Source organism: Diabrotica undecimpunctata, chromosome 5 (assembly GCF_040954645.1).
Source record: "Diabrotica undecimpunctata isolate CICGRU chromosome 5, icDiaUnde3, whole genome shotgun sequence".
Taxonomy (NCBI): Eukaryota; Metazoa; Arthropoda; class Insecta; order Coleoptera; family Chrysomelidae; genus Diabrotica; species Diabrotica undecimpunctata.
Window position 1 is genome coordinate 105,933,088 of NC_092807.1, and position 20,063 is coordinate 105,953,150.

The 20,063-nt window shown below is 32.9% G+C and overlaps 1 protein-coding gene across 11 annotated transcripts in view; it reads left to right on the plus strand.

Moving 5' to 3' along the window:
- Window positions 1-20,063, plus strand: part of alt (SMC superfamily domain-containing protein aluminum tubes) — a 58,387-nt gene that overhangs the window by 8,891 nt on the left and 29,433 nt on the right. For 9 of the 11 annotated variants that reach the window (XM_072532488.1, XM_072532491.1, XM_072532485.1 and 6 more), the window contains exons 3-7: window positions 8,620-8,784; window positions 10,941-11,090; window positions 12,868-13,150; window positions 17,192-17,322; window positions 17,381-17,740. In XM_072532488.1, coding sequence (XP_072388589.1) covers window positions 8,620-8,784; window positions 10,941-11,090; window positions 12,868-13,150; window positions 17,192-17,322; window positions 17,381-17,740 — 1,089 coding nt within the window. Of the gene's footprint in view, window positions 1-8,619; window positions 8,789-10,940; window positions 11,091-12,867; window positions 13,151-17,191; window positions 17,323-17,380; window positions 17,741-20,063 lie in introns of all 11 variants that reach the window. The other 2 variants (XM_072532487.1, XM_072532492.1) reach the window with 2 other exon arrangements.

The window sequence follows — 20,063 nt, forward strand, 5'->3', positions numbered from 1 at the left end:
AATAAATTTTGTGGTAGTTTCGAAAACAAAGTTTTCAGTGTTTTATTGTTACAAAAAGCTATAAAAAAAAACAAATAAATTTGCAGAAAGCTTATTGATGCTACCCGGCTGTCGCGGAAGTAACGCTAAAACGTCTATTGACGTGACCTGACGAGGTTCTAATTTTGTTAAGATTCTCTTAAATCAGCGCTCAAATACTTCGGAAGTCATTTCTTCATGATCATCTCCTGTTTTTCTTGACTCATATTGAAGCAAACCATCATCAAGGAACCCTGTATCACTTCCTATATGGATAATTATTAAACGTCGTCCCTTTCCTGATGGAGCTTTTAATCCTGTAGAGCAGCCTTCTATAAATGCTTCACGTTTACCTTTGTCAAAATATGTTTTCCGTTCAATGCTGCGAAGTGTGCGTATTTCTCTAAAATATTTTCTTCTCCACACAATAATTGCTTTTTTTTCTATTAACTCACTTTTTCTGTTTTTACATATCGAAAGTTCATTTCACGCATAGTTCTGATTAATACTCTACGAGATATCTTGGGTAAAAAGCAATTGATTTCGAGCCCTTGAGAAATTTTTTCAGTGATGGAATTTTACTCCGAAAATAAAATGTCTTGTCTCTTCATCCAAAACAATGTTTTTTCTAAGTCTAGTTTTACGTTTTACTTGCTTTTTATTTTCCGATGTATTTTTAGGCACATGATAAATACAGCTAATGGATACTTTTGTTAAACTGCTACAAATATCGACCGCTTGGCTAATATTTGATGCCATTTTTCTGCATCATGCAATTCAATTCCTTCATATCGTATCACTACCTTCTCTTCTGACGTTAACATTTTGCTGTCTTCTCTTGGAACAACTCGGTTGTTCGTCCATTATATTTTAATAATCACAGAATATAATTAAAAATTTACTATAAAACAACAAACTCCAATAACACTAGGATTATCACCACAAACTTCAACCGCAAAAAATGTAATCATAAAAGGCAACAGAAGCACTTCCGCCAGCACCGCCTATGAAAATGAACGTTTCTTCAGTTTCTTGCTTCGGCAGGTGCGGTGGTATTACGGTATTACTGCTACGATGCTTTACAAATTTCCAAGTTGACAAATTTTTGAAACGGAGTGGGAATGAAATGTAACATCAATGTTTATTTTATAAACTTAAATATGTAACAAAACTGAACATGTAAATAAAATTTATTTCAATACAATTTTGTGCTCAATTTTTACTATTGAAAAAATTCATTTTTTTGGAATTTTTATGTCGGTAATAATCGCGGTCTCTAAGAATTAAAGTTTGTATGACCATAACTGCTACTTGTGAACAAGAATCGGCTACACTGTACGGCATCTTGCGGTTACGTCTGCTATAGAGAAGCACAAATAAATGTACTAATTATACATTCTATGATTTCTGATGAGAAAAATTAAACTGGTAGTTTTCGGGGACCGCTGAGTACATTTAAATTTAAGGACATTCAGCGTTTAAACGATGAAATCACTCTTCCAAATAGTGGAATTTTACTATAGACTGGTTCAGTGGATGACTTAAGTGAAAAACCGGAGTTACACAATCAAAAAGTATTGAGTCATCATGAAATACCTTATATTTGAAGGGGTTTAGAGGAAAGTAGATTTACGAAGATATGCTTAATATCCTCGGCGATCATTGTCCTTCATACGACAGAGACAAATTGGATGTAGTGCGTGGTCCAACTCACCGCTTCGTCCGCATCCTGCGATAAAGATTTACTTCCAAAAATTGTATCGAACTTAGTGAACATCGATGGGAAAAGTGTATAGAGCTGAAAAGAGATTATGTTGAAAAATAGATAGATTTTTTCCCAAATGTTTGTGTTTTCTTTGTTGGGTCGGGTACGTCTGGGACTGTCTACATATATAAAAAAAAACACTTCCTTTCAGTTTTGATATTTACATTTTTACCATCAAAACTATATCATAATATTCTTAAATGATTAAATATAATTAATTAATCAAGATTAAACATCTGGTGGAATAGTAATAGACATCTGACATCATTTTATTATGTTTTTTTGTCACAATAGCATTTGATAAGGGCCTTATCTCTAAGCTCCTTCCTATGACATTTGTAGTAAACAATTTAAAGTGGATTTTGCTAGATTATTTTAAATAGAATGTTGTATTTCTATTACAATTATCTTTGCGTGGGATTTACATAGATTATTTGACTCTAAAAGTGAAATTTTTTTTAGTCATCAATATGTGGTGATTCATTAAGAATATCCAGTTGTCTCTAAGTTGTAGGTTCTAGACCTCAAAATCTGACGATTCTGTCCCACATGCCTTATACAAATATGGATAGTTTCTGAGATATCGAGTGTTTATAAAGTTTAAAAATGGATTTAAATTTTCGCAACAATTTTTTATGTTTACACAATTTCTATTTTAAAATGGACGATTTTACGTTTTTTTGGCACGAGGATTGCTAATTTAGACTCTAATTTAGCATTACTAATAGATGGCGCTTGTTTCACTTGGTTGTGTTTATTATTATAAAAAGCGGTAAATTCTACAAAAAAAGTTACTATTATTTAATTCATGTAATTAAATCAATTTGGGGGAGGGTTATTTGTTTCTAAAAAAATGAATGAATTTTAATTTTACGATAAAAATGTTTATTTTTTAAATAAGTAACAACAAATTAAGTAAAGTAAAAAAACAAAAAAAAAGTTTTTGTTTAAATGTTCAAAATTTACCTCAATGCACTTTATGATCCGGTTTCACAAAGATCTCTGAATATCAAATATTCCTTGTCTACTATTTTTAATCACATTCACTTCTTATGTTTTCTTTATATTGTCTGTCTAATTGCACTTATATTGTCTGTCGCAATTTTAAAAGAGAATTAATTCTTTTTTTGTAATCTAATGTCTTCATTTTCGACCAAATTGAAAAATCCAAAGGATTGAAATCAGGACTTCTTGGTGGCCAAGCAAACTCACTTCCACGACCAATTCATCGATACAAAAACTGTTGATTAAAGTATTGACGAACTTCTAAAGAATAATGTGGAGGTGCCCTGTAGTGCAACAACTACATGTTTTGTCTTAAGTCTTTAGAAATTCATGTAAATGTTCTTGGAGAAAATCTCAATGCAGAGGTCCATTTAAATTGGTTGGCAGTTTAAAAAGGACCTATTAAGTCGTCACATATTACACCACACCAAATGTTAACCTTTCGATCGTGCTGAAAATGGGTTTCTCTCGTAGTATGACAATTTTCAGATTCTTTCAGAATTTCTCATCTGGTAAATCTTGCCTCATCAGTAAAAAGCGTTGTATCCAGAAAATCTGGGTTAATATTTCGTTTATCTTATAAAAATTGAGCAAATTGTAGATGCGCACGTTTGAGGTAATAAATTCTGAACAGGAGTGTAATGATATGGATGCAGTTTTTTCCCTCTTCAATATTCTAAAACAAGACGATAGTATTATCCCTGTTGCTAGACGTAATCGGCGAGTAATGATATTTGGATTTTCTGCAATACGAATTAAAATTTCATCTTCTTCATGGACAGTAATAGTTTTTGTAGCTCCGTGTTGATGGTTGTAAATATTTAGAAACAGTTTGTAGTTACGTTGCCTTCGATTTGTGTTGCCATAATACATTCTAACTGCAGCTGTTGCGCTATTATATGTATTCCGAAGAAGAGTTGTGTACCTATGATCAATACTGCACTCTGTAAGAGCTCTTAACATGGAGCTATGCTGGACTGAGTCAAACGCTTTCTCAAAGTCTACAAGTATTAATATCAATGGGTTGTTGTATTCTGTAACTTTCTCTATTAAGGATTTTATTACTTGTAGGTGGTCATTCGTTCCAAAGCCACTCCTAAATCCGGCCTGCTCTAATGGTTGGTGAAAATCCAGCTTAGATTCCAGTCTGTTAGTAATTATTCTCATAAAGAGCTTATAGGTCTGTAGTCTATTTTCCTTATTAATTACTTAATTGTTAAAAAATGTTATACTAGTTTAACACTCTTATTAAATTTTAAAAGCCTATTTTAAAAAATTAACGTTAAACCACGGTTAAATTCATAAATGTATTGACAGTGACACAAGCTCACTTGTAAAAGAAAAAAACGAAAATTTAAATTATGGCTAAATTCGCGAATGTAAGGTGTATGTATTTGATATTAAGAGATCTTTATGAAATTAGATCATAAAGTGTATTGAAGTAAATGGTAAACATTTTGAATATTGTTACTAATATAAGTTACTTATTTTTGTTTTTTAATTTGTGAGAGAGTGTGTACCAGTTAGAGATTAAAATTTTTTATTGTAAAGTTAAGATTCATTGGACTTTTTAGAATAAAGTAACCTGAAAACCAATTGAATTACATGAATCACACAAGAGTAACTTTTTCTGTAGAATTTGACGCTTTTTATATAATTTTATTAGGTATTTTACTTATAATTCACCCGAAAAAAATTATTGTTTTTGATTTACTAAACACAACCAAGTATAACTAGCGCACTGTATTAGCAATATTTTATGAGTCTAAATTAGCAGTCCTCATGCCATAAACCGTTACCTTGTCCATTTTTAAATAGAAATTCTGAAAATATGTAAAATTATTGCGAAAAATTAAAATCCATATTTAAACTTTAAACACGGTATCTCTAAAACTAGCAATATTTGTATAAGTCATGTTGGGCAAAATCGTCGTAGTTTGATGTCTAGAATCTACAACTCATAAATTGGACATTGTTTATGAATCACCCTGTATACAGAGTAAGTTTTAAGTATGAAACCTCTCAATAATTTCGGAAATGGCTTACACGATTTATATAAATTTTGGTCTTTGAAGATTTTGTAGTACGGTCATATAGTATTTGCATCGTTGTCGGATTTTCCATTTTCTGTAAATTTAGTGATATTTGTTATTTCGAGTAGATCACCCTGTATATTTTTGGTTTTTGAGATTCTTAAATACTGAATATTTCTCATGCATATGAAATCCCACAAGGTTTACTGTCAATACATTAGTAAATAAGTTTAGTAAAACTGGTGCAATAAAAAGTCTATTGAAATTATAGCGCAGAAAACCAACAACAACTGAAGACTAGATATTTATGTCGCATTAAAAGAATGTCAACAAATAGGGAACTTTAGAAAACATAAAGAAAAGGAGGTTCCAGCAGATGTTCACAAAGTGTGGCCCCTTTACTTACTTCAATACAAGTCATATTATCTTTAAAACTTTTGCAACATCTCTATAGATATTGATTATTTAAAGATATGCCGTTTGCCACGTTTTTAGTATTTTGGATTCTAACCAATATTCTTTTATTAGATGTAGCATGCTTAAGTATTGCAACACCTACAAATGTCTTGTTTTATGCCCTTTAATGTTTTTCTTATGACATAGCCACATTTTAATCACCTTGGAGTATACTTTGAACAAAAAACAGGTTCTAGCCAATATTTGCGTCATCTTTAATAGTTAATTATTGGCTGATTATATTCTGTTTTTTAACCGAAACCAATTCATAGGTTTTATAATACAAACCACAAATAACAATTAACAAAAGATCGTATTTTAATCACAATACATTTTTGCGGATGAAAGTGTTTCATTAGCATTAGCGTTACTTCTTTAACAGATAATTTCAACCGGATATGGTAAATTTATCAGACAGTCTGTGTAGACTGAAATAAAATTTGTTTATTGGGTTAATAACATGGTTTATAATGCCTAAAGATGATGTATCTTTGTTAACAGCTTTCGAATGCACTGATTTTTAATTGTTTTACAGATTTTGAAATGTTTACATAATTTAATTGCCTTGCAATGTTCATAAATATACATTTTAATATATTAATGTTAATGTGTGGTGGTAATTCAATTTAATAAGTACCTCGTTCGATGCCTTTGAATTTTTGCTTCTACGTTCTAAAGAGCCACATACGACCAATCCTAATGTTTGGTAGCAGGACCTGGCATTTAAAATAAGATCGCTAACCTGTAAAGGAGCGTTCGAAATGTGGTGTCTTAAAAGTTTACACAAAATTCCGTGGGTCGACCATATTACAAATGAAGAAGAGCTGATAAGCTAACGAAAACTGCGGCTATATTTTAAGATACGATCAATGTATTCGTCTGAGTGTCATCTTAAGGAGCAAAATTGAAGGTTCAATAGGATTAGGTCTTAAAAAGGAAGAAAAAAAGGTACTTGAAGCTGTAAAAGTTACCTCCACCCTTCTCCATACACAGATGTAACATTGGGAAGGCTTTACATGTTTTTAAACTTAGATGTACTGAGAAATGTGGTATCTGTGGCATTACGCACATTTCACCCTGTTTTATCTTTTTTTGTGCAACTTCTAGAATTGCCTTTTTTCCAAATGTGTATCCGTCCAGTGAACCAGTGATCTTGGTTTTTGACATTGGTCACCGGCGTATAAGTTTGTGCCGGACGATCGGCTGTAGATTTGGCAAATGGTGTACGTCGTCAGCCGATAATTCGGAGAGTCTAGCCATATCTAAAGGCGCGTTTTCACGGGTCGATTTGGGTTGAACGATTTGGATTGTTCGACCATAATGCGATCTGTGCCGAAAGCAAAAAGCTTTACACGACAGTCGATGAATGTTGAATTATTTGTAGTACAAAATTTCTATACGTGAAATTCTTAATGTAGGTGTGGAATTAATTTGTTATGCAATTCGAGAAGAAATCGATAAATCAAACAAAAAGAAAAATAAACGAAGGTGGTGGACCCGACCGTGGATTTCAAGACGAAATACTCATGGTGCACCACAAAGCCTGCTCCAAGAAATGGTTGTGGGAGATCCAGAGCCTTATAGAAATCATTTAAGAATGGATAATGCACATTTTAAAGAACTTTTAGAAAAAACTGCTGGGAAAATTCAAAAAAACGATACAAATATGCGTTAAGCATTACCGGCAACAATTTTTTTACAAATTAATAATATAATTACTTCAATCCATCTATTTAACCCGTTTGATAAATTTAATAATGTTTAAATTATAAGAATAACACTAAAATTAATAGTAAATAATAGCAAATCAAAATTAAAGGTCTTTTAAAATACTTTTAAAAATTATTTAAAAAAATATTTTTCAGCATTTTTTCCAATAAAAATTTGGTATTTTATATACAGGAGGTTGACTGATGTTATATATTAATTAGGCATGAATGAATCAAGTATGTAGCACCTTTTTTGTGTATTATTATTGTGTATGATGTATTATTAAAAAAAAACTGAAAAGTTATTATTATAAAGAGGGATCTGTATAGCTGTAGCTATGCTTGACTTAAATAAAACAAAATTAGATAGAGAAAAAAAATAACAAATTTTATTAAAATTATCTATATTTTCAAATGTTAATATAATTTGGTACATTGATTTGTATATATGTAATATTTTCTAAGTAAGGTCTATTTAAAAGTAAAGTCTAAAAAGTCTAAAGTAATAGTCTATTTATAAATGCACCATTAAGATGGTATTTTCTTAGATAAAACTTTGAAAACAATTAGAACCAAATTACAAAATGATAGATTAACAACTAGAACCAAATTAAATGTATCAGCTATAATGGAACTGTTGACACGATCTACTGACAACACTTATTTTTATCTAAACAATGATTTCTATAAACAAAATTTTTGGGCTGTGCTTTAAATCCATTATTAGCTAATATATTGATGGAAGACTTCAAAATAAACATTCCTAATCAAAATTTAAAGCCCACAATATGTTGGAAATATGTATATGTTGTGTTGGATACATTTCTGATTAATATAAATAAAAGGTAAAAGGAGGAGTCAATAAAATTTACAATGGAAAAGAAATAAAATAACTCGTTACCTTTTCTGGATGTTTTAATCTCAAAGGAAAATAGTGGATATGGGACTAATGTATACAAAAAACCAAACCAAAAACCAAAACAAAAAAAATGAAAATTGCCTGTTCTAATGACAATTCGTTTTTGGAAGAAAAATAATTATTATCTAACACCTATTTTAGTAAAAAATGATTATTCCAGTCGTTCGACATCGATTCGGCGGCAATCGCCTATCAAAAGTAGACAGTCTTTCTACTTCCGTCGAATCGCCTCACTCCGCCGAACGGCCAAGTCGATTTACGGTTTACATATTCAATTTGCTTTCAATTTAATAATCGATCTAAATCGTTCAATCCAGTACGACCGGTGAAAACGCGCCTTAAGGGTGCACGACCTCAGTGCTCAGAAATCGCGGTTGCTCCATCTGGGATACCGCTGGAAAAAATTGCTGACTCCTTTGAGATAACTTAAAATTCAGAACTCCTAAAAAAGCTGAATAAATGGTGTGAAGTAGGAGAGTATAATTAAAAAAATACTGGACTTCCATACTAATCACTTCCAGATTTTGATTTTCTCTACAGCAGGCTAAGAATTTTTCAATACACCCTCATATATATTATAAATATAGCATCAGATTTTTTTTGTTAACCAAGTTTTTTTTAAGTTTTATATAAAAATGAACTCTTTAACCTTTAACGTATCTTACTCATCGATATTCAAAAAAGCACTTATTGTATAAATCGTTAAAATTGCAGCCGAAAGAAAAGCCAGTCCAAGAAAATGACGTGAATGAGTCAGAAAATACGGACAATAAAGAAAATGCCCACCCCGGCAAACTTCACGTGGAATTCAAAGAAGAAGCTGAAGAAGTCATCATCACAGAGGAGCTGAAAGTAGCATCCAGTAAGGAACCAAACAAGGCAAGTTTTAAGATATTTAGTTTATTTGGAAAGGGTTTTTAGTAGTGCATACTGTATTATTTTAGCAAGCGAATAGAAGCTAATTGGAACAAATAATAACTGTACATGATGCTAAAGGTGTGGTATATTAAAAAGGGATATTACAAAATCAAGTTCTTGCCTGATCCCACACTTCCACCTATTCTGGCCTCTCCAGTCCTCTTCTATGGTTCTTGTAATCGATCGCCTCTCTTCATTCTAAGTGTCTGTCACTCTTTCACTTTGTCGATGTTATATAATTTAACGCTTTGTCTTTGGCTCTGTACAACAGCAGTCGTTTTTAAATGCTGTAATATTAACTATATTTTAAAATTTTTGAACGGATGTCCAATTAAGTTCTTAGAGACATTTCCGTACGTGAGATTTGAGGAGAAACAACGATTGACATGACATGTATAATGTGACGTTTGACGCGAAATGTCACATCATATTTCCATACAGCGTGGCCTTGAAAAGCCGCAACATTAACCAGAATCAGGCATAACTATTTTTGATGTTTCCCCCCTTTGATGCGACCGCTTCTTGTCTATTATCTTGTATTGGATGTCTTTTCCGAATTTACGAAAACTAAGAGGTGCGTGAATATATTTATGGCTTTCCGTTTTTTTTATTGTTATATATGTTATCTGTTACGAGAAACAGAAAATATAAATCTTCTATAACTAATACTATAACGAAAGATCGAAGATAAATCGGACCTTGTAGAAGAGAAACATCATGGCTAAAGAATCTTAGACAGTGTACTGATAGCCAACATCCATAGGTCTCCAAAATCTATTTAATCGCATCAACGAAGTAGAAGAAGAGGAATTAAAATAAATAATCAAATTTGCATTTCTGGACATCCTACACAGAGAATTATTTTTGTATATATTATATATGGAACTGCTACTGGTAAAAATAGTAGAAAAAAACAATATTATTTGCCCAATTCTGTCTTATAAACCTTTCCAAAGAATGTGTTTGTTCATTCAAAAATCAAATATTGAACAATTCCATTATGTTGCGGCTATTAATTTTTATGGTATTGTTTATAGTTATACGGAAATTATTCCGTGTAAAATCACGTAATGGTACTATTTTTAACATGAAGAGAAATCAATTATCTACCGTTTGCAGTTTTTATTATAGTATTTTTAGTAGTGAGACGTGAATTTAAAAAAATGTCAATCAGCAATTTGTTATTTTGATTAGTAGTGTGTAAATTTAAAAAATACTCTTTTTTGTGCCGATATTTATCTTTTTACAAACGTGTTCCAAATTAGGAGACAAATCAGACGAACTCAAAATGCATAGAAATTGAAATGTCAGAAATAAAATAAGGTCGAGAAAACAACAGTAAAATTCAAGAAGAAATAGGTAGGAAAAATGGAAAATAATCTACTAGAAAAAATGTAGACGCCGCACAACTAAAATTAACAAGGAAACATTACGAGAAATAATTGTTCTCATACTATAATAACAAATAACGAATACCGAAGGAGAATTGGACACCTTTTTGGAGGAAGTTGGCACCAATAAAATAGCTCAATAACCTCAACGTTGGAAAAGCTTCTGGTCTAGACCAATTAGTTAAAAATCATGAAACAATAACCAAATTCAATCAAATCTACTGGAAAAATCTGCATCTCTGGACTTCCCGATCCTATTTGATTTGAAACTCTGTCTTTGAGGGATATATTTAACATTGACCTTTCCATTGCTCTCTGTGTCACTTCTTCTTTTTCTTTTTTATAGAGACATGACTGTCTGTTTTTCAATGTGCCTCCAGTAAGTTGTCGTTCCATCGTTTTCGTGGTCTTCCTACTGATCGTCTTCTTCTAAAGGGGCAGGCATAGTCTTCTGGTCTGCACTAAGGACTATGTTGTCTACAAACCTCAAGTTATTCAAAAACTTTCCATTTATGTTGACCCTCAATATTTTGGAATTGTTTCATTCATTACTTTACCAATCCGAAATATTTCCCACTTGATGGATTTTTAAGCTCGGAAAACTCACTGGATGTCAGATCCTGGCGACCAAATGGCATGATATAACACATTTTTGCCAGTAAATTTTTTTTTTACAGTAATTTATAATCTTAAGCTTCGTTTTGCCTATACACGCTCACATTTCAGCAGAAAAAGGTGAAAAAGGTTCGTCCGATTCTGGTGAAAAAGGAACAGTCGCCCCAGAGAGTCGCTCTGGAAATCGTCGAAGCTCCGATTGCTAATCATTTCGAGGAGATTCATCCGAAAGACGACTTCGAGTTGTTGAGATCCAATAGTGTAAGTCCGGTAGTGGAAATGTAGAAAAATTACTATAACTATGTGTGTGTTGTAGCTTAAATCAATGCTAATAAAAGCTGTACATATGCTATTTTTAATTTTAATTTAGATATATAGTGTAATAGTTGTTCTGCTTCTAATTATCGTTTAGGCTTTAGTTTTAACGCAGTTTATCGTTTAATAATACAGTGATGAGTGCCTTAAGAACCGGCAAAATAACGGAAAAGATAGAAAACATAATACGTTGTGAAATAAAAAGAGATGAAAGTAGTAGAGGTGGGAAATTATTGATAGAAACCTCTAATTTACATTAAATTACATTAGGACTATCGATAGTTTCCCACCTTTAGACGTTAGCTTATGAGCTAGTTGACTTCAGTCATAATATTACAAGTATGACGTCGAACATTTACATTTTTTAAATTTCGCATAAAGTAAAAACTGATTGAAGGCAATAAAGCAAATGTAAGTAAACAGTTTAATTAGTAGTAATTTGATAATTAATTCTGTGTTGACGAATACAGAATAACAAGCTATGATAATTCTGTATTGAGAAGAGTATTGATCAATATTTTAATTTTGGATAAAAAAATACTCCTACTTAAACTGTTTTACTTACATTACGTCATACGTATTACTATGACTGAAGTCAACCTGCTCATAAGCTAACGTCTAAAGGTGGGAAATTTTCGATAATTCTAATGTAATGTAAAGTAAATTATAGGTTAATATCGATAATTTTCCACCTCTACTACTTTCATCTCTTTTTATTTCACAACGTATTATGTTTTCTATCTTTTGCGTTATTTTGCCGGTTCTTAAGGCACTCATCCCTGTATTTCTTATAATATAATCAGTAAATACTCACAGACAATAATATTGCCTATTGTTTTTCCACATTTGAAACATTTATATCATCAAATATCGTTCACTGGACTGTAAAATTTGCTCGAGTATAAATTCAGTGCTCTTCGTCAGTAGTTGCTTTCTTCAGTACTTGGACCAACAAAACAATCAATTACGTTAACTTAATGTAGTCAGAATTGTATTTCAGCTGCTTTTGGCTCGAATGTTAGATTTATTAGAATGTTAGATAAATTATTAAAACAGACAATGAAAGGTACAGAACCTTCAAGAAACCTGTAGATTTTGACGTGAAATCGATAATTTTTTCACATGTTGGCTGCGGTATAAAAAGATTGGAATTCGACTGTTTTTAATACAAAACTTTCATGGCTTGGATTTTTTATGAACTATTATGTTTCTTATTTTTTCTCTATCCTTCAAAAACAGCAGAAATTGTTCTTGAGTTTCTTTATTCTCACTAAATCTTAAAAACACTATAAATAATTGATTTTTAGTAAAAAAATTTTTAGGACTTTTGATTACAGAATTTTTGGATGTAGTGTCTCTTTTTCTTTTCTTCTGTAATTACTACAACTGAAGTATCCTAGGAGTTGTCTATTCTCTACAAGAAATTATCGGATCTTGTTTTTTATGGACTATTTGCTTTGCTTTTCTTTTTAATTCTTACTAAATCATAAAAACCTTATAAAAGTTTCGATTTTCATGAAAATAATCTTCAGTATCAGTATTTCAAAGTAGTATTCTTTTTGGCGTTTATTCTAAAGTCGTCCTAACACTCTTAAAAACATTAGAAATAGTCTATGTCCTTTCTGTATCTTCTTTATACATAGTCGTTTAAATATTATATATAAAGTCTTGAATGATTCAATTATATTTAATTACTTATTTCCATTAACAACTACCCTTCCAGAGAGACGACATTTTCAAACAAGAACCGGTCAAAGAGAAGCTAGTGAAAGAGAAGAAACAAACCACCGAAGCCGGCGTGGCCGCCAAAAACAAGAAAAACGCCAAGACCCAACAGATCGAAGTCGGCAAGCAAGAGAAACCGGCGCCACCTCCAGAAGAGAAGGTAGAAGAGAAAGTGATCATCGACGTTATTCCGGCGGTTCCACAGACGAACGGCATCGTCGCAAATACCGGTAAAGAAAAGAAGAAAAAGAAAAGCGAATTTAACACTAAACAGCAGTTAAGTAAGTTGACTAATATGTTTAATTATTATCAAGAAAATTAATCTGTCGTTTCTATAGTTTAATCCGTATTTCTCTAAAAGCACCTTTCAGGTCGCCTTTAATTATTTTATAATCAGTTAGACTTCTTCAGTTATGGTGCAAGTACGCGAAATTATTCCTCCGATACCGGCGGAACGATTGGAAATTCGACATTCGTTCATTGGCGTAATTTAGTATTATCTACTGTTCATATTGTTTTGAAAACCTAACAGTCTTGTTATTTACAGAAAATATTTCTTTTTAAAGTATTTATAACCACATTTTTGAGAAGCTGGAACTTGATATTGGTAATACGCAGGCGGGATTTACACAGAACAGTTGGGAACTAGGGAATTGTTTGCTCTAATTGTATTCATTCTTGAATCTTAATGGCAAAAGTGACATACTCATCTTGAAAAGATTTTCGACAAGTTACGACACGATTGAGTCAGACATGCTTGAGAATATGTGATAATACGAATTGATAATAAACATCTGCGAATAATCTTGAATTTATATTGAAATCAGGGAAATAAATATAAGACGGGGAGTGAGACAGCGATGTATACTATTGCCACTGCTGTGTAACGCCTATCGTGAACAGAATTGCAGGAAATTCTTTCAAAATACTTGTACTACTAGTAAATTTAAGTATCCTAGTTCGTATAGAATCATCACTTTAATAATTATAGGCGGATCAAGAGAACTTAATTCGTTTGTCATTTTCAGTTTATTTTTTAAAATTTTGCTCTTTTGTTAAGATGTTGCTAATTTACATTTTATCCTAGCCTTTTTTGATTACATATTTCTTCTTCGGTTTATATTTTAAATTAGTTTAACGGATGTATGTTTTAGGTAAGTGTAGAATGTAGTATATTGTTTTAAAACATCTGTAAGTGAATAACTAGGTAAATATTACATAAATGTATCGTTCTTATCGCTGCCTCTTTTTAAGTACCCCATTTGTTTCCAAAACGTGTACTAAATAGCGAAAAAAATGTATCTTCGGGATTATTTCTCCAAAAAAATCAACATGCTGGATCATCCAAATTTATTTATATAATCATAAAGAATGTTTATGTAATAGTGGAGTATTCCAGTCGTTTCCCACTCCAACTTTATTAAAAAATAAAACTGAATTCATCATCATCATCAATCAGCCAATCGCGTCCACTGCTGAACATAGGCCTCCCTCAGCTCTTTTCAGTGTTCTCTACACTGGGCCGCTTGTAGCCAGTTTCCCGCTACACGCTTTATATCATCGGTCCATCTAGTCGGTGGTCGTCCTCGGCTTCTTTTATAGTTTCTGATCCTCCATTCCATAATACGTCTTGTCCACCGTCCATCTTGTGTTCTGGCTAAGTACCCTGTCCAGCTCCACTTAAGCGTCGTGGTTCTTTCGATGACGTATTGAACTCCTGATCTTTGCCTGATTTGTTGGTTTGTTATGTGGTCTTGAAGGCTCACGTTCAGCATTGCACGTTCAATGGCTCGTTGTGTAACGTAACTCTGAGTTTATTCGCAGATTTTTGCGTCAGTGTTAAAGTCTCTTCTCCATAAGCTTGTACAGACAAAACAAATTGGTTATAAACCTTTCTCTTGAGACACATGGAAATTGAACTTTTTAGAATATGGCTTAATTTGCCAAATGCTGCCCATGTCAGGCCTATTCGCCTCTATATTTCATGTGTTTGATTGTCTCTGCTTATTTTGATCTCGTGTCCCAGATATTTGTAAGTGTCTGTTTGTTGTATGGTATTATTGTCTATAAATGCAAGAACCAGTGGTATGTTGTACTCGATGCACAGCTATGATCTTTATGGTATGCAAATGGTCATTTGTGCCATATCCTGCCCTGAAGCCTGTTTCTTGGGCTGATAGAAATCAAGTTTAGGTGTTAGTCTCTTTGTTAAGATTTTCATAAAGAGTTTGTACATGTGTCAAGAGGCTGATGGGTCTATAATTTTCTAAATTTAGTAATATCGCCCTTTTTGTGTAACAAGACTATCACTGCATTGTTCCAGTCTTTTGTAAGACTGGAACAACTTTTTGCATATCCAATCGTACCCGCATGTAAGCATTTATTAAACAGTTCCCTTACTGATTTTAATAGAATTTCTCCTCCTGCTTTTATTGCCTCAATAACGAGTCCATCATTACCAGGCGATTGATGGTTCTTCATTTGCTTTAAAGCTGCTCGTACTTCTGACATTGGGTAAAAGTATTTCCGATCCCTGATTTATGAGAGTCTTTACTCGTGTCGGGAAATTGTCTTGTGGTCTTTGGCTGGTATAGAGGTCTTTATAAAACTCTCTGTTTATTTTCAGAATGTTTTGTTTATCTGTTGTTGCCTTTCTGTCTTTATCTCTCAGCTTGTATATTTTCTTTTTACTTTGTGTGAGTTTTCTTTTCATTATCTTTAAACCTTTGTTCTATTCTACTGTTTGAGTAATTACGAGTACATTAGTATTATATCTTTTTCGTCGTATTTCCTGTAACGTTGTAACTATAACGTTGGTATTGACATTGATTTTGACACAAAAAGCATCAAAAACGATCAGAGTGGACTTCCCATGTTAATTTCCATAAGATCTGCGCTCATAGATACATAGCTCCTTTACTATTGTGGTTCTAAGGAACGTTTGGCATGCTGCCATGTCTGTTTTTTCATTTCGTATTGTATTCGTTTAATCCTATCACGTGATCTCTCATACATCACGATCGAACCAATAAGAGCGAAAATAGGTTTATGTGCCCTTTTTGTTTGCTGCAATATTTGATATTGGTTGACGCCAACATACTTAACCTTCACTCTTTTTGTTATTATAGGGTTAGAATACAAATGGTACACTTCTGCATTAGTTCGTCTTCTCCATTCTCGCTTTACTACTTTTCCACCAAACATTCTGCAAAGTATCTTTCTTTCCCATGCTTCCAATCTGTTCTGTATAGTTTTGTTCATAGTCCATGTCTCGGTAGCGTATAGCATTTTGGGTCTAATTATAGTTTTGTATACTCTTGTTTTTGTATTACGAGATATATCTTTGGCCTTAATTATTTTTCTCATAACTCCGGCACATCTGTCGCTTTTGGTCAATCTCAGGTTGATTTCAGTTTTTTCCTTACGTGTCTGATCAATAAGAGTTCCTAAGTACATTTATTCAGCCACCTTCTCGAATTCCACAACTGATCCATCCTCCACCTCCAATTTAAAGGATCCCTGGTGCTTATTCCTTTTTTTTCTCGAGATTTCCATCTGCTTTGATTCATTAATGTTAACTTTCAGTCCCATTTTAGAGTTTTCCCGAATTAGTCTTTTTGCTATATTTGCTAGCTCTTTTCCACTTCTTGCAATGAGAACCACATCATCAGCGTATGCTAAGCATTGGTGCTCCTTGTATAAAATAGTTCTTCTTCAGCCTTAAGTAATCCAACTTTGGACATAGGCCTCCCCCAAATCAATCCAGTGTTTTCTATTTTGGGCCACTTGCTTCCAGTTGTGGCCTCCGATCTTCTTAATATCATCAGCCCATCTCATTTGTGGTCTTCCTCTGCTTCTCTTTCCTAACCATGGTCTCCATTGTTGTATTTCGTGTATGGTTCCATCTTTTATCCTTTTTTCCATAAGATTTGCGCTTGGAGACACAGGTCTTTTATTACTGTGGATCTAAGATACGTGCCACCTCACACGTCACGATCAGACCAATAGAAGCGAAGATAGAAGCTGTCATATTTGTCTCGAATTGCAAGTGATAACTCTTGACATCCTTCAATACAACAATACGCCTCGACTGAAAGAAAGCAATGGAAGAACCATTTTAGGTATTATATGTATTCCAACGATCTTACGTCAGGCTGCGTTGCCCGAGTTATTAAGGAGATTGTTTTTATTTTTATGTAAAATTTATTTGTTTTTATTTTTTTATAAAATAAATTATGTATAGAGAAATTTTGATAGGATTAACACGTCTAAATTACTAAGAAGCATATTACTAATTTTTCGTTTTCTTTTCTTTAATGCAGCTGCAGAACGTGACGGACTAATAAACTCGGTGCGTAAAGCTGAATTGTCTAAGACTGAGATACAATATCTTATTGATCTATTACTAAACAAGCAGCTTGAGGCTCCCGCAGTTATCGACGATTGGAGTGAGGTAAAGTATTAATAAAAAACGACTGTCAGTTCCCGCTCAAAAATTCTCTTATTAATAGGGAAAATCCGACCCGATTCAGAAGCTCAAAAGACAACTCGCCGAGAAAGAAAAAGCCCTCGTCGACGAACAACAGGCACTCGTCGGTGCGCAGGCCAAGCTGAGAGAGATAAGAAGCGAACAACAGGCGGAAAAATCGCAGCTTCAACAGAAACTGCGCTTAATGGAGGAATCGATGCAAAACAAACAGATAGAAATTCAAGCGGCCGCCAATCGGTATCAAGTGGCGTCTCAAAAGATACAGCAAATTCAAAATGAACTCAGCGCCGAGATGATGAAGACGCGCAAACTGATTGACGACAACAACGCCCTACAGATGCAAGTCCAGCAATATGAAGTTAGCATTCCGCAGGTGCAGGAGGTATGTACAACTTTAAATTTTAGACATTTTTACAGAATAAATCATTAATATTAAATGGCGTAAAACGTCTTTTATCATTTATAAGTATTTACTGGCTCTCTTTCATACTTATAACGCTCTATGTAAGTTTTCCACACTCCAAATCGTCGCTGAACTTGGCAACAGATAAAAGTCATATGGTGTCAGTTAGGGCAAATTAGGCGGATGATTACACTAGATGGTTAATCTAAGCCAGAAACGGCAATAGAGAATGCATTGTGCAGTGCTTTCTTTATTATGTAACCTAGATTTGTCTTTTATAAATCGACTACTTTTTCTTATCTTGAGGAGGCTCGAACCCACGCAAGGTTGTAAAGCCAGAATAATGAAAATGACTTTTTCTTATCTCTTTTCACTAAAATTTTACCAGCAATTTCATGGCAGTACGATTATACGAATTTTTTACTTTCTTGAAAGTTTTTATTCATAATACATTCATATTAAATGTTGTATAACCTTTTATTTTTAATTTATATATATATATATATATATATATATATATATATATATATATATATATTTACTTACGTTTCTCATCACATACATCTCTTCTTGTCTACAAAGAGTGTTCCCTATAAGTTTCGCATTGTCCAAAATAGCGCTGAATGCCTTCTTCTAGAATTAGCTTCATGGTACTTTTTATCTTTGTCAAACTATAACTTCAATCCACAAGGAAACTAAGTTCCTGTAGCTTGCTGTATACCATGTATCACAAAAATTTTTAAGTAAAAATCCTTTATAAAAGGTATATATAAATTAAAAACCCAAACGGGCTGTCATGAAGACAAAACGTTTTCGGAAACCATGTTCCATCATCAGTGTCCTAAAAAGTATATAACCACTTTAATTAAAAAGAACATGAAGTTAAAATTTTGACTGGTGTTATATTTTATGATGTTAGAGTTACCAGTGGACATGGTAACATGGCGACGTATGACTCTACCTGAAGTTGCTGGTCCTGAGACGAAGTGTCTACGAGGACTTGATGATAGCAACTGATTTGAATTACAAAATTGACATGTTAGGTCGGAAGTTCGAACAGAGCAGTCATTGTAAGTTAATGTCTGTGTTTAAATATGACAGAAGCCGTCAATATTTAAAAATTTGAATAAATTAAAATAAAAATAAAATGTTGTAGTATTAAATTGTGAATTTGTCCTGAATTTATGTTAAGAACCTGGAGAAGAGTGTTTTATTGATTGATGTATGTGGAATGAATTGTGGTGAAGAATAGTGTGGGTACCGATAGGCAACCAACTATACATAGGTCCAATGAATTGGTGTGAAATCAGAATTCTAATAAAAGGCCCTTTATGTTTTGCAACATTTGGTACCTGGAAAATGCAGAATAGACATATGTGGGAAGTTGGATGCTTGAGACTTTATTGTTGATGGGTGAAATAGGAAAAATATTTTTTGAAAATGATATTCAGTGAATGCAATAAAATACTTTTGTAATGTGGTGTTCATGAGGTAAATAACTTATATCTTGAGCATAGAAGGCCCTATATGTTAAAAGACAACATTTAGTACCTGGTAAATATAAAAGAATTCTCAAGTTACAAGTTCATGAACATAAATAACTGGTTATGTGTTATTGTATACAGTTGGTTAGTTGTTTTATGTTAACAACTATATGAGACGATTAGAAATTGATGGTTGAAACGTAGTTTTATAATAAGTTGATCGGACGTTACTCGGCTTATAACTTAAGAAGAAGAGCCCCTATCTGTTATAAAGCAACACTAGGTACATGAGAAGTATAAAAGGATAAGTTATAAGTTCATGAGCTTAAAGTGGGTAGATAGAGTTAATTAACTGTTGTTGTATATTGACAAGATATGTAAGAACTACAAAAGTAGAATGTTTGTAGGTGGCTCTGTTAAATTTAAGTAAAAAAGGGAGAATGAGTAATTTTGAAAAGTTGTTAAGAAGAAGAAAGACTCTGCAGGAGGCTGGGGTCTCCAGAGATCCGAAAACCAAATCCTGAGGGAGCTATATGGATAAGTAAAGTAATATGAGGGATGGAAAAGATGAAAAGATGATGATCTTGTTTAAACAGATATGTGGGTGGTTTTTGTGATAGGTGGATTCAACTTATAACTTAAGGAGAAAAGGCCCTATCTGTTATAAAGCAACACTAGGTACAAAAGAATAAGGTACAAAAGAATAAGAAAAAGGATAAGTTATAAGTTCACGAGCTTGGGGTGGGTGGAAAAAGTTGATACACTATTGGTGTATATAGACCTTACGTGTAAGTGCTGCAAAAGTAGATTGGTTGCAA